At 36.5% G+C, this 15,604-nt stretch overlaps 1 protein-coding gene across 2 annotated transcripts in view; it reads right to left on the bottom strand.

Annotated features, from left to right (window-relative positions):
• UHRF2 (ubiquitin like with PHD and ring finger domains 2) overlaps nt 1-15,604 on the bottom strand; it is a 156,120-nt gene that overhangs the window by 107,929 nt on the left and 32,587 nt on the right. For both annotated transcript variants that reach the window (XM_043979256.1, XM_043979257.1), the window contains exon 2: nt 8,289-8,531. In XM_043979256.1, the coding sequence (XP_043835191.1) occupies nt 8,289-8,531 (243 nt within the window). The remainder of the gene's footprint in view (nt 1-8,288; nt 8,532-15,604) is intronic.

Raw genomic sequence — 15,604 nt, 5'->3', positions numbered from 1 at the left:
GATCTCCAAATCCAGGGGAAAAAAAAAAAGAAAAGAACTGTGGAGTATAGATGCTGAATGAACCATACTATTTCTTTTGGTTTTGGTGCTGTTGTTTTTCTATTTTGAAGTTTTTCGTCATTGCTCTGATTTTTCTCTTATAACATGACTAATGCAGAAATACGTTTAATGTTATTATGTGTGTGTATATATAACCTATATCAGATTACCTGCTGTCAAGGGGAGGGGGGAGGGAGGGAGAAAAATCTGAAAAGCTTGTATAAACAAAAGTTGAGAACTATCTTTACACGTAACTGGAAAAAAAAAAAAAGACTGTAGAAAAGCCATCTTTTCACAACCTCTTGAAACAGTAAGAAGAAAACTGGTGACCTCAGAGGAGAAAGGTTTTACAGGTAAGGGCACTGGACTGTAAGAAAGAAACAAGAAACAGTAGATAGGAGAGATGAATGTATTTTTTGGTAAAGAGGCCAAAAAAAGTAGTATGATAAAGGCTTTGAAGTTATCAATTCAACAAAGTTCTCTGATCAGAGTAAAATATATAAACCTAGGGAGGGAGGATGTGAGCAAGTACAAATAGTGTGATTTTAAAAAAAACTTAAGGGAAAAATCTTATATCCTAACAGATTATCAGAATTATGAGATGCTTATTTTGTCACAAATTTTAAAGTTAAATTTTCTAATGTTAGCAGATTTAGAACATTATTATCTGAATTTTCTAGCAATATCTTTTGGGGGAGGGGCAAGGCAATGACTTGCCCAGGGTCACACAGCTACTAAGTGTCAAGTGTCTGAGGATGGATTTGAATTCGGGTACTCCTGAATACAGGACCAGTGCTTTATCTACTGCGCCACCTAGCTCCCCCCCCCAAGCAATATCTTGAAAGTGTTCCTACAATAGCAAAGACACAGAGACGGCATCAATTTGAAGTTCTATACAATAGTAATAGGCATTTAATATGAACAATCACTTCAAAAGGAAACTCAAAAAAAAGTTATTAATTCCTATTTTAAATAGTTATTTTCCTACAGTCTCTATTATTGCATGTTTTTAGAATGATACATTCTTTTAAGTAAGGAGCCTGCTTACCTGGAAAGGGAATGACTGGGTCATTCCCAAAAATTAACTTTTAAAAGATCAAATTTATTTGTGCTTTCTAGCCTCTGAACCTCAACTTGAGCCACTCTTCCTTCTATGTCGAATGTCCTCCCACCAATCTTCACCTGTTGAAGCCTTATCTACTCTTTTTTTTTTTTTTTTGCACGTGGGGCAAGGGGGGTTAAGTGACTTGCCCAGGGTCACACAGCTAGTAAGTGTCAAGTGTCTGAGGCCAGATTTGAACTTAGGTACTCCTGAATCCAGGGCTGGTGCTTTATCCACTGCACCACCTAGCTGCCCCCTTTATCTACTCTTTAAGATATTGATGATGTACCACTTCCTACAAGAAGTCTTGGTTACTTAAGCAGGAAGTAATCAAGCTCCAATGACACAACCTTTAAAAATCCAGTTGCCTTCATACCACAGTAAAACACTGGAATGGTACTTTAGTGTAGGTTCTCTTCTATATGTCTGGTTTCCTGTACAGTTAGCACCGATATTCTTTAAGTCTTCTCACCTGCATTATTTTAACTCAGAAGAACAATTTACAAATTGTTCTATTCTCTATGAGGTGTAAAGTGATATATTGGCTAATTCTAAACCCCTTAACCTAAATATCATTCTAAAGTAACTCATTCCCTCAAACACTATTAATAATACTTTTGAAGAGAATAAAAAGGTTTTTTGTACCATTAATAAATAAATGGTGATTTCATCTTTATTTCTCTTCTTTAAACTAAAAAAGTGGAAATTAAAACCAACATTATAAATAGACATCACAAAATGGTCAGTTCTACAAAAGCATTAGAGGTAATTATACAAACTAATAAAATTCAGTCATTTTTCAGCTCTGTCCAACTCTTTGTGATGCTATTTAGGGTTTTCTTGTCAAAGAAAATGGGGTGGTTTGTCGTTTCTTTCTTTAGCTTATTTTACAGATGAAGAACTGAGGCAAACGAGGTTAAGTGACTAGCCCAGGGTCATACAGCTTGCAATTGCCTGAGGCTGGATTTGAACTTTGGATGAGTCTTTCTGACTCCAGGAGCAACACTTCACTCAAGACTTCTTGTAGGAAGTGGTACATCATCAACCCCTAAACCATTTGATATTAGTTATCTAATAATTTTAGATTAAATCAAATTTAAACCAAGACATCTCATGAAATAGACAAAGGCATGTAAGTAAATAAAGTAGTAAACTTTTCCTAAGAAAAAACCCATGGAAGGTAAGCTCAGGGGAAAAAAAGCCAACAATTATTAACAAGTAGAACAAAATTAATGATAAGGGAATCACAAGAGTTTATAAGATAATAATTTAAACAGAAAATAATATTTTGCAGACTATGGTAATGTAAACAAAAAGGTTTTAACAATTTATTTAACCAGCTGGAATTAGTAACAGAGAACTAAATGGAATAAACAAAGGCTAAGTTTTATTTAAGTACTCCTAAGTCTCAAAAAAAATTATCAAAGTAATAACATTTTGATAAAATAGAAAATTTATGTAACTTTTTTCCAGTACTGCAAGAGATCAAATGAACAAAAGTCAAAGGGTATATATCTATGTGGAAATTCAAAAATAGTTAGCTATTGGGCCAAAGAAGAAACAAAACAACCAGATTATTTAAAAGACAACAGAAACAACAAACCACATATTGAAACACCTGGAAAGCAGGAAAAAGCAGTTTGAAGTGAATTTATATTTATGAAAATTTATGTTACTAGAGAAACAAAATTCTGTATTAGAAAAATTTAGAAGTCAATAAATAAACTATAAAATCAAAGTGTTGATTTAATAAGTAAGAGTGCTGGAAAGAATCCATGTAATTTATTAGCCATTAAATGATCTAATTTTTCAAAGGTTGGAAAAAACAAATCACCAAAATAAGAAATATAAATGTAAAAAGTTAGATAATCTTATAGATAGTGGTATTATAATAAAAATTCTAGCTTATAAAAATAATCAAAACGGTCGAAAGCAAATACCAGAAATTTAGCAATTTTAGAGGAAGGCAAGTCATTAATGAACTTCCTTCTGTGTATTTTTTAAAATTAAAAAACGGCAGAAGGTCTGGACATTATTAAATGGTGAGTTTTCTGAAAACTTCAAGAACTAAAGAATCACTATAATACAGTTTTCCTAGATATAAACAATCACATGCTACCTAATTTCTATCAAGAAAATCCCAATTTAAAAAAAAAATGAACAAAAGGATCTCTCAAAAAAGTAAACAGTTGGGGCAGCTAGATGGCACAGTGGATAGAGCACCGGCCCTGGAGTCAGGAGTACCTGAGTTCAAATCCGGCCTCAGACACTTAACACTTACTAGCTGTGTGACCCTAGGCAAGTCACTTAACCCCAATTGCCTCACTAAAAAAAAAAAAAAAAAAGTAAACAGTTTTAAAATAACAATCATCATGATCAGTAAGAATTTATTCCAAGAATAAAAGGATGGTTTAACAGTAAGAAAATGTTTCCTCTCAAGAAAGAACAAAAATCATATATCCATAGATTTAGATTTAATCAATTTCAAGATCTATTGAAGATTGAAAACCATGAAAAAGGAACATAAATTAGGTCATTTCTGAAAAATGAAAAGTATTTACCTAAAACAATAGAAACAGCACAAAAAGTTGAACACTAAAAGCATTCGCAATAAGAAAAGGATAAAATTTTATCAACAGCATTAACACAATATTAGACATGCTAGGGATAGCAATAAGACATGAACAAGTTAGGTTAAAAACTGAAAAAAAATGAAAATATCACCATTTGTAGGCACAAATATCAAGTGGGAAGTCCAAGAGATAAAATAACAAAAAACAAAAACAAAACAAAAAACCTGAGAATTTCAATAACACAAGTGTCACTGACAATCTCAAACATCTCATATTAACTACCCTTTCAAATAAGTGATTATATTTACAATAAAAGGTACCAAATAGTTGGTTATTAGCTTATACCAAGTCTTACTCTAGACACATAGAAAAATGAAAACTCTGACATGTAAAGAGGGATTTGGAGAACTCTAGTTAAGATTTTACAATGGTTGAAAGTATAGATATTTGCAAATCTTCTCTAATATTATGTTAGCCAAAATCCTAACTTATTATTTAACGAACTAGGAAAAATGACAGTGAAATTCACAAGGAAAAAACAAGTCCTATTAAAATTTAAAATCATTTTATAAAACAGTAATTATTTGGTTAACTGGATTTAAAAAATAGAATACTAATTCTAGAGAAAGAACCCAACAGTTTAGTGTTTGCTAAACCTATACAGATTAGAAAACGGGATAGTTTATCTGTCCCAAAACAAAAGGAGATAAAATGTATCAAACAGAAAAAGATACATAAGGACAAGATAGATATGATCATCTCTACTATGTAGAAGAAAATAATCCAATATTTTAAAAAATTGAAAACGTCTTCAATGACTTTTGAAAAAAGAGAAAGGAGTTCACAAATTGTAAGACAATAAGCTTGAAAACCTAGAAAAATTTAACAATATATTCTTAAAGGGATTATTAGAGAATATTTAAGTAAGTCAAGTGGTGATCATAACCAATCAAGGTCAAATCTCATGCCAGACTAACTTTATCTCCTTTTGAGAGTTAGAGTAGATCAGAGAAATGCTATCAATGCAGGAAACCCTGTTCTTTGTCCTTTGTTCTTGAAGGGGACCAATGACATCAGTAGGGCTATGTCTTGATTTGCAAGTGCATTGGATTTAGGTGAGACAAGGCTGTGCAAAGTCAGCCTCATTCCAGAATCATGTGAATCCAGTGGCAAGACAGATCAAAACAACTGGAGTTGGCCCTGGGTGCAGTGAAGTACTCTTCTGATGTAAAACACAAAGACGTGGGCTTAGTAGTAAAATTAAGTGGCTTTACAACTGGCTGAATGGCTAGCCTAGCATTAACCTGGCATCTGTGAAAATGATCTCTTAAAAAAATTGGTAACATTTCAATATAACTGGGTTCGTTTGTAATGCTATTTTATTTTACACATTTTGAAAAAGTTTCAAGATTTGACTAGACTGCCAAAGGGATCCAGGACAAAAGAAAGTTAACACCTGTGCTAGACCAAAAGAATAGTCCGACCAGTTAGTCATTATTAATGGTTGGATGTCAACTTGGAGGGAGGTCACTAGTGAAGTGCCTAAAGGATCTTTGCTGAATTCTGTAGCGTTTAATAACTATATTAATTATGAAACTTAGCATTGTGCTAAGTGCTGGGGATACAGATACAAAAACAGACAGTGCTTGACCTCAAGGAGCTTGGTTCTGGTGGGAAGACATCTATAGGAAGGGGCGTTTTAGTTTGGAAAGTGAGGATTGGTAAACGCAGTGTATAGGGGAGTAGACCAACATACCCTTTCCAGATAAGAAATGGTTATTGATTTAATTGTGCTTTCAGAAATAGAATGGGTATGAGGGGCAAAGATATGCATTCATCAGCAATGCAGCTGCCAAAATCGCTGGAGAAGAGGGAGCAAAGTGAAGCTTATCAAGCATTTTCCCGATATAGTAGGTCATGTAAAATATTTACCAATTAGGAGAGCAGGAGCCACTGGGTGAGAACTCCTGAACTGAAAGGGACAAGAGTTCCAAGATATGGACACTGGTTCCACACCTTTCAAGGGAGCTGGTAAGAATGTGACATGAGTGGGGAATGGCCAGGGGGCGACTAAAAGAGCAGGCCAGTACTGATTCAGGATGGTGGCAGCCCTAGAGCAGACATTCTAACTATTTGAATAAATGGGAATGTTTACCCTAAGCAGAAGAAGATTTAAAATGTACATGACAGCTATCTTCAAGTATGTAAAGGATTGACAGATATATGGAAGAGCTAGATTTGTTTTTGTTAGGCCACAGAAGGTAAAAGTGACGGATTGAAGTTGCAAAGAGATCAATTTAGGCTTGAGGTAAAATGCAATCTCCTGACAAAGTTATCCAAAAGCAGAATGGGATACCTCACTATCTTTAAGAAAAGGGTGGATGGATGGCCAGATATATTATGGCCAGTCTAGACTTAGAGCTAGAAGGGACTTAAGGGCACCTAATCCAATGTGTCATTTTACAGATACTATAGAACCTCATAGGATTATTGTGAGGCTCAAATTAGTGACTAATTTTTCAAATTTTAAAGCTCTTAATGTCAGTTATCACATTTTCTTGGTTACCTTTTTTTTCCCCAGTAGGAATGAAATCCATTTTTCTCCCATGGGGCAACCTCCTCTCTTTCAGCTATGTTGATTACTCAAGAACTACTATGCTGAACAGCTCTCTGTGTATGCTGATCTGATCCCATAATGCTTCCTGCATCTCTTTCCCATATTGCTATTTCTACCTCTTCATACAGATAGTGCCTTGTGGCTGTGATGTCATAGTCCCAACGTAGTAGACTCAACCATCCTTGATGCAGGAACTTCTAGAAGTTTTGAGATTCTTTTCCAATGCCTATGTATTGCTCCTCCTTTGGTTTTATCCTTAAATGTTCTCAAGCTAATACAGCTTAATTGGATCCTTCTACAAGATTTCTCCAAACTTGGTTTTCTTCCTGGTTTTCTTCCACTACTTTCCACTGCCTTCTGAGATGATACTATTCATAATCTTCTATCATCTTCAAACTGTTTTCTTCTGGCCACAAATCTTCCTTCCCTCACACCTCCAGAGATGTATCTTATTAGAACTGGCCTATGTTCTAGTCTATCAGTCTTTGGATCACAGTTCAGTCACTTGATTTAGTTATGCCTCTTTCTCCATGTTATCCAAAAACCCAAAATGCATATCACCTAAGAATTCACTGTTAAAAGTGCTTAATAAGAGAACCAAGAACAAGGCCCTGAAGTACTCCCTGGGTACTATATCTATATCTCACCTGCAATGATATTGTAAGAGACCTGGTTATTTGCTGAAAACCAGTATAAGTTTATTTCATTTACCTGATATACCTCCCCAGAACTCTGAAGAAAATTGGGTCAATTTGGTATGAGATTTCACCCCATCACTCTAAATAGAGAGGAATACTAGATTTATCTAGCCTGTTTCACTGTCAGGGGCTTGCATATATCAAACCCCACCCTTTCTCCCTTTCTTTACTACAGAAAACACTATTCCTTGAAGCAATCATATTTCCATTTTTTTTCTACTTTTCCACATCATAGTTTTTCCTCTTTGCTGATCTGGATAAAGAGCTAGAAGAAAAAGGAGATAAAGAAGAACATTTCTATTCCAAAGCTAGATGTTTATTGTATGATATTTTTAAAGTCAAGTAAAAGGAAAAAAACCCAGAAAGTTTCATACCAATACTGATGTTTAAGGGGAAAGGGGCATGTTAAGACAGAGGAGAGGGAGGAGATTTTTTTTAAAGTAGAAATTAACTGCATTATAGGTATTATCCATGAGTTAGATCAACACAAAAAATTTTTTAAAGCAAAAAGTGAAAGTTTTTTGCTTATATCTTCCTACTCTGCAGATAAACTGCATAACAAAAAGTAAATTGGCTACAACTATGAAGAACATATTATATATTAGTCTTTTTTGTTGGCACTAACATCCTAAGAACTCTCTTCTTTAAAATAATTACCATTTTTTGACTAGTACATTCTTTTTCTTCCTGGTGAGGCCATCAGGGTTAAATGACTTGCCCAGGGTCACAGTGTCAAGTAATTGTCAAGTGTCTGAGGCTGAATTTGAACTCAGGTACTCCTGACTCCAGAGTCAGTACTCTATCCACTGAGCCACCTAGCTGCCTCTTGACCAGTACATTTCTTTTTTTAAGTGAGGCAATTGGGGTTAAGGGACTTGCCCAGGGTCACACAGATAGTAAGTGCTACATGTTCGAGGCCGGATTTGAACTCAGGTACTCCTGACTCCAGGACCGGTGCTCTATCTACTGCGCCACCTAGCTGCCCCTTTGACTAGTACATTCTTAAGAGCAGAAGATTGCTGCCTTTAAAATATGGTACTAAAGCAACAAGAATCTAAATCCCAATTCACCCAACCTGAGGAATAACTCTCACATTCACCCCTTTGCTCAAGTTAGCTGAAAAAACAGGACATTAATCAAATATTTACTTTTAAACAGGTTTCTTACTATTTTAAATGTTCAGAATATACTCAGAAAAAAAGACTAATGGTTCTTGTACTTCTATACCAATTTTTAAAAACATAAGAACAAGAACTTACCTTATATACGCCTATCCCTGGATCAATAAGAGATGAACGAGCTGATGTAGAAGGCTGATTAGAAAATCCACTGCTTGTTTTTTTCTTGGCTTTACTTTTGCTGCTACTCTTAGCACGGGGTTTTACCTCACCACCCTTAGTCTGTATTGAAGTGGTGGGACCATCAGGCTCTGTACGTATCAGCAATTGAACTATATCATTCAGTCCAACATTGTAATCAAATAAAGTATGCCCATCTTCCAACTGTTAAAAAAAAAGAAAAGAAAAAAGACTGAAAAAAAAGGATAAAGGAAACTGAGGTAAACAGCTTAAATGACTTTCCCCAGGCTCACATTGCCAATAAACGTCTAAAGCTGGATTTGAACTTTGTTTTCCTAACTCCAGACCCAGCATTCTCTATCTACTATACCATGAGCTGCCTCTGCTAGTGTGACTAAGAAAATAAAATTCTACACATTAAAAAACCTAAATCCCCTCTTACCTTGTAAAAATAAAAGGCTGAATTCTAGTTCAGCCTTGGAACACAAGGAAGGTCAAGCTCTTGAAGCTCGAAGAGCATGGCACAAATATGGCTAATGTGGAGGCTGAAGCCTTTCTTTAGCATTCTCTACAGAAATACCCTAAAGAAAGCTAGGATTCCGCTAATGTGGGAGAGGCCTCAGCTTTCTACCAGAGCTGGTTGAAACTGGAATCTATCAAATTAGGTTAAATCGAAGACTTCCATCACAGATTTACTGATCACAGTAAAAATGCTCACACACATTTCTATACTTTAGAAAATTCTTATAAAGATGATAAATGTTTCCTACTAATTTCCACATTATAATATCCTGCCAACAATAATGGCCTTAACATATACTGCTCCCTTGTTTCCATTCCACATGTTAGGTGATCAGTGAAAGAAGCACCATATTTAGGGTCACAAAATCAGAGTTTGGTCACAGCAGCCCTGCTGCTTGTTACTGATGTAACATTAAAAACAATGTTTTACTTCTCTGGGTGTATTTTTTTTTAAATCTATAGAAAATAGGGGTTGGGTTAAATAAATTCTAAGGTCCCTTCTTGCTTAAAATTCTGATTTTATATAACACTTCCCACAAAATAGCACTATGACATCCAACATAAATTGTCTCTAATCCCTCCCACCATCTTTCCAAAGGTGGAAATTACTTACCTAATACATCTATTTCTGACCCTTCTCTACCCTCTCTCAAAAAGTTATAGTCAGGGGGGTGGCTGGTGACACAGTGGATAAAGCACCGGCCCTGGATTCAGGTGTGGTAAAAAGTACGCCAGTTTTTGAAGGACCACCCTTTCGGGGAGGAGACCGATGGCTGTGCATGGGCTACCTGTGCCAGTCCGGCTGCTAAGCACTCCACTTCCGGGGTACAAGCTTAAAAGGCAAGGAGAGAACAGAAGTGATATCTCTTTTCGTCTCTCCTTGTCTGCTGGCAGTGCTGCACACACAGAGGCTGACGGAGGTTGGACTGGGCCCGGCTTGCTGTAACAGCACTTGCTTGACTCAGTTCTCCCCCTCAAAGGTGGCCTTGGGTTTTTGGTGAGTTTTATAGGGAATATAGACTAAGCTTAGACTTAAGACTATTTGTTTTGTATTTCTCCTTTCCTATCCCTCTAATCAACATCACCTTGTAATTTCCAAACAATAAAAGCTCTAACTAGAGATCAAAAGCTTCTTCCATTTACTAGTCTGGGAGATAAATAAGGGAAACAGTTAAAAGGGGAGGTTAATGCTGTAGTATCCAGTTTTAAATCTCACACAGGAGGACCTGAGTTCAAATCTGGCCTCAGACACTTGACACTTACTAGCTGTGTGACCCTGGGCAAGTCATTTAACCCCCATTGCCCCGCAAAAAACAAACAACAAAAAAAAGTTAGTCAACTGTCAACAATATTTTCCCCTCATGTCACTCAAAAAGCATTTAAGTGCTTGCTATGTACCCAGGCATCATGTTAAACTATGGGAATACAAATACAAGCTAAAAGACAGTCCCTACCTACAAGGAGCTTAATTCCATTGGGAGAAGACAGCACATAAAAAGATTGGGGTGGGGTGGCTCAAAAGATCTATGTACCCTTCTGGGCATGGTAGAGAGACCAGAATGCAGCCTGGATAGGAATGAAACAAGGTTGGCCTGGGCACCCTCCTTAAATGGGGGTTCTATAAGGAGCCATCTGATCAGAGACAGGGCTACAAGGGTGGAGATTTTTTTTAACAGAAAAGAAATATAGTCAGCTCTGTGTTTTAGCAATATCAATTTGATAACTACTAGATAGTATTCCTGCAAACTACCCAGGCAACAAGTATTTATTAAGCACTTGCTATTTGCTAAGCACTAAGAATACAAAGCAAGGCGGAAGACAGTCCCTGCTTTCAAGGAGCTCACAATGTAATGGGGAAGAAAACATTTTTTAAAAATCCATATTGGGGGCAGCTAGGTGGCACAGTTGATTAAGCACCGGCCCTGGATTCAGGAGTACCAGAGTTCAAATCCAGCCTCAGATGCTTGACAATTACTAGCTGTGTGACTCTGGGAAAGTCACTTAACCCCAATTGCCCTGCCCCCCCCAAAATCCATATTAAGGGGCATGTTTAGGGGCAGCTAGGTGGCGCAGTGAATAGAGCACCGGCCCTGGATTCAGGAGGACCCGAGTTCAAATCCAGGCTCAGACACTTGACACTTATTAGCTGTGTGACCTTGAGAAAGTCACTTAGCCCTCATGGCCCCCCACAAAAAAATATATATATATATATATATTTTTTTTTAAATCCATATAAAGACAAGATTATGTACAGAATAAATAGAGGAAAGGGACTAGTATTAAGGGCGGGGGGGGGGGGGGGGGAAGGAAAATCAAGAAATTCTTCTCATAGGTGATGGTATTTCAACTAGTACTTGAAGAAAGCCAAAGAAGAAAGAAAGTAGAAATTAGGGAGGAAAGTATTACAGGCATAGGGAACAATCAGTAAAAATGCCTGGAGTCTGGAGATAGAAGAGCTTGTGCAAGGAAGAGTAAGGAGGCCTGTGCACCACTGGATCCCATAGTCTGTTTCAGAGAATAAGGTATAAAATTATTAAAAAGGTAGAAGGGGGCAGAATGTGTTTTGAACGTCTAAGAGGATTTTATATTTGAACCTGGAGGTGAGAGGGAGCCACTGGGATTTAGTGAATAGAGAATGACATGCCAGATCTGCACTTTAAGCTAATCAATTTGACAGCTGAGTGCAGGATGGACTGAAGTTGGGAGAGACTTTAAATCAGGGAGACCAACCAGCAGATTATTGTAATACACAAGGCCTGAGATGAGGGCCTTCATCAGGGTGACAGCAGAGTCAGAAGTGAGAAGGGACATCTAAGGGATCCCTCAAAGGTAAAATAGACAAGATTTGACAGCAAATTGAATTAGAGTAAGGAGTCTCAACCTGTGAACCTAAGTGATTAGAAGGATCTGATGGTGTCCTCAAAAGTAAAAGAAGTTTGGCTGGGATAGAGAGTTGGAGGGAGTTGTGAGCAGAAAGATAATGATTTCAGCTACTCCAAGATCATGCAATTTTCTTCCTTTGTTTTGGAGGCAGAATTAAGTGACTTGCCCAGGGTCACACAGCTATTAAGTGCCTGAGGCCAAATTTGACCTTAGATTTTCTTGACTAGGGCCAGTGGTCTATCCACTGTGCCACCTACCTGCTCCTAACTAGACCAATTAAAAAAATTATAGTAAACTTACTAGTCATTATCTCCTCAAGCTCTGTTCTTGTTTTTTTTCCTACTTATTCCCCCCCCCATCTCATTTCCCACTCCTTCATTTAATATCTCTCTGCAGATGCCTTCCAGATCTGTATCTACCCAGCTCCATTTTAACATCATCTGCCTGTTAGATATGGCCAACTATGTCTCACAGGCATCTCATACCAAATATGACCCAAACTGAATCCAACATTTCTCACCACCATCATCTGACTAGAAACTCCCTTTTGTGGAGGGCTCTAACAACTGTCCAGTCAGCCAAAGTCACAAGCTCTGGGACACCCTTGACTAATCATTCTCCCACATTCTCCTATCATTTATCAAGTCCCATTTGGACACGCAATACATCTCACATTCATTCCCTTTTCTTCACTCACATGGCTGACCAACCCTAGTTAAGGACCCATCATATTCTCCAAGACTACTGCAATAACTGAATTCCAAATTTAGACTTTTTCCTCATCAATCTGTACTCCACATAGCTACCAAAATAATGTACTCAAAAGTAGACACCACTCCCCTCCTTGAGGGCCTTCAGTGGCTCCCTACTGCCTCTAGAATAAAATATAAACTTCCCACTTTAAGAAAGAAAAGCCTTAACAACCTGCCTCCACACTACCTTTCTGGGCTTACTGAATATTATTCTCATTCATGTAGCTGACATTCCAGCCATACAGGTCTACTTGTTATTGTCCAAAGTCAGCACTTCATATTCTACCACAGAGTCTTTTTCCATAGGCTGTTTTCATTCCTGGAATGTACTGTGCCTTTTAGGATCCCTTTCTCCCTTTAAGGATCAACATATGTGTTACCTCCTACAGAGATCTTCCTTAATACCCTCAGTTCTGAGTGCTCTCTCTCCTGAAATAATCATATATACTTACCGTTAGCACATGAGAGTTTACCTGCATCCTTGTAGAATATAAGCTTAAGGGCAAGAGCAGTTTCTACTTTTGTCTTTGTATCCCAGTGCCTCACACACAGTAAGTACTTACTGAATGATCGATACAAAATTCTTGTATGATATTGACTTCTTGTTTATTATTTCTCTTACATCTCCCCGCCCTGCAAATTGAATAGCAGTAACAACAACCAAAAAGAACCCTCTGCCAGTTTAGAAATTATATCATTTCTAAGAAAATGAAAAGGGTTTTTATAAATAAAAGCAAAAAGAAAATGAGAGGGTGTACCACCCTCTCTTCCTAGATACTCTCTTCTCCCTGGATTTTCCTAGCTCCCCAACATGCCTGGCACGTGCTTCCTCTTTACCTCTACCTCAGAGTCCCTCTCTTCCTTTAAAAGGGAGCTCAAGTACCATCTTCTGCATAAAGGTTTTCCTGATGGTCCCAATTGTTAGCTATTGCCCTCACTCACAAACCTTTTATTTAACTACTCTGCATATATTTGTATTATTAAACTACTTGGGAGTAGAGTTTGTTTTATTTATACTTGTATCCCCTTCAAGTAGCAGAGTACTTTACATAGAGTATGTGCTTAATAAACATTTGTGTCTTGATTAATCTCCTTTCTCCTCCAATCTTTTTGCCTACAAGATCTTAAATCTATTTTTTTTTTTACCAAACTTATCGAATCAGTAACTCTGACATATATTTAAATATAGATACATAACACTTTTTCCATCACCTATGGAAGAGACAAGTACCAACTTTTAAAGACATTACAAGTAAATATAGTTATTTTACACACACACACACACACACACACACACACACACACACTCTCTCTCTCTCTCTCTCTCTCAAGTACAGGTTCAACTAGCCTATCTTGTTTTTAACAAATAGTACATTTTCATACCAACAATGTGCTGAAGTGCTTAAAGACATTTTGTTCTATTAACGATTAAACATCTTTCCCTGAAATCTTCTCTATATTCTCGATTTTCTTACCAAACCCTTTCTTCATAGACTATTAGAAACTTGGCCAACTTCCAGTTGGGGTAATACAAATTTGAATTAGTTAAGCCTCACTTTGTTTTAAAATATTTAAACAAATAGGGCAATTTACTATTCAACTTAACATTGGTTTGTACGTATTAAAAATCAGAGTTCTTCTAAGAATTCCAACAATGAAAGAAGCCAGAGATCAAAGAATTTTTTACTCTATCATCTATTTTTCCCTCCCTGTCTAGAGAGTAAGCTCTTCCAAGTCAAGAACTGCCTTATTTACACTTGGATGTTCACTAATCTCTACCACAAATCACTACACAGTGTAGGTCTAATATTTAATGAATGAAAGCTTAATGTAGTCCTAATTTCAGACAAGTATATAAGGATTCATCTGAATCCTTATTCTACATGGACCACAAAACCACAAAGTATACATTTTTAAAGTTATATCAATTCCTTTATTCACTCATTAAAAATAACCTGCTAAAATAGGATTAATGTTATTATGGATATATATATGTGTGTATAGATATATATGTATATGTATATAGATATAACCTATATCAGATTACCTGCTGTCTAGGGGAGGGGGGAGGGAGGGGAGGGAGAAAAATTTGAAATTGTAAAGCTTGTATAAACATGTAACGGAAAAAATAAAATACCTTATATGTTAAAAAAAATAACCTGCTAAAGAATGGACAAAAATTCTGAACCAAGTCTCTAGAAGAAAAATAAAGATACCCTAAAGCTTAAGAAAAAAATATTAATCCATTAATCTTGAAATCACACAAATGCCTACAAAATGATGGTAAAATAAAATAAACTGTTAGAAAAATGTAAAATAAAAGCTACTATGTGTTATATAAATACATTTTAATTGGTGAGGTAATTGGACTAACATTCTATTCTTCTTGGTCAACTTTGAAAGATCATACAAAACAGGAGGTGCACTACAGAAATGGCAAGACGAGATGTCATTTTTTTCAAAAAGGGATGAAAATGGAAACCACAAACTATAGGTTTATCAAAAACAGGTAATATTTATTTCCTTTTATTGACAGTTACTAGACCTGTATCTTAAAACATTTTTTAAAAGTCTCTTGTGGCAAATATGGAGAAATATGGGCTAGATAATAGCATAATGAGATCAATGCAGAACTGGCTGCATAGCTAGACCCAAAGAATATTGGTTATTAATGGTTTGATGTTAACTTGGAAGATCTTCAGTGTAGTGCCTTAGGGACCTATTCTTGTCCTTGTGCTGTGTAACGTTTTTATCAATGATAGGGCCTGGTTACTGAATTGGCAGATGACACAAAGGTGGGAGGGATAACTAAAAAACGAATGGCAGTCAAAATTCAAAAAAGACTTAAGCTAGTAAGTTGAATTTAATGAGCTGAAACTTAATAAGGATAAAGTCTTGCATTTGGGTTCAAAAAAGAAATCAACTTCACCAGTACAAAATAGGGAATGTCTCAGTCAGCAGTTCTCTTATTTAAAAGAAAAAAAAAAAAAAGACTTGGGGGTTTTGACAGACTGCAAGGCAACAGCGTACGATTACAGCCAAGAATTCTAATGCAAACATGGGCTGCATTGAGAGATGCAGCATTCAAGTATAAGGAGGAAATAGTCCCACTGTGTTCTC

This window comes from Dromiciops gliroides, chromosome 1 (assembly GCF_019393635.1).
Source record: "Dromiciops gliroides isolate mDroGli1 chromosome 1, mDroGli1.pri, whole genome shotgun sequence".
Classification (NCBI taxonomy): Eukaryota; Metazoa; Chordata; class Mammalia; order Microbiotheria; family Microbiotheriidae; genus Dromiciops; species Dromiciops gliroides.
This window is presented reverse-complemented; position numbering and strand designations above follow the sequence as displayed.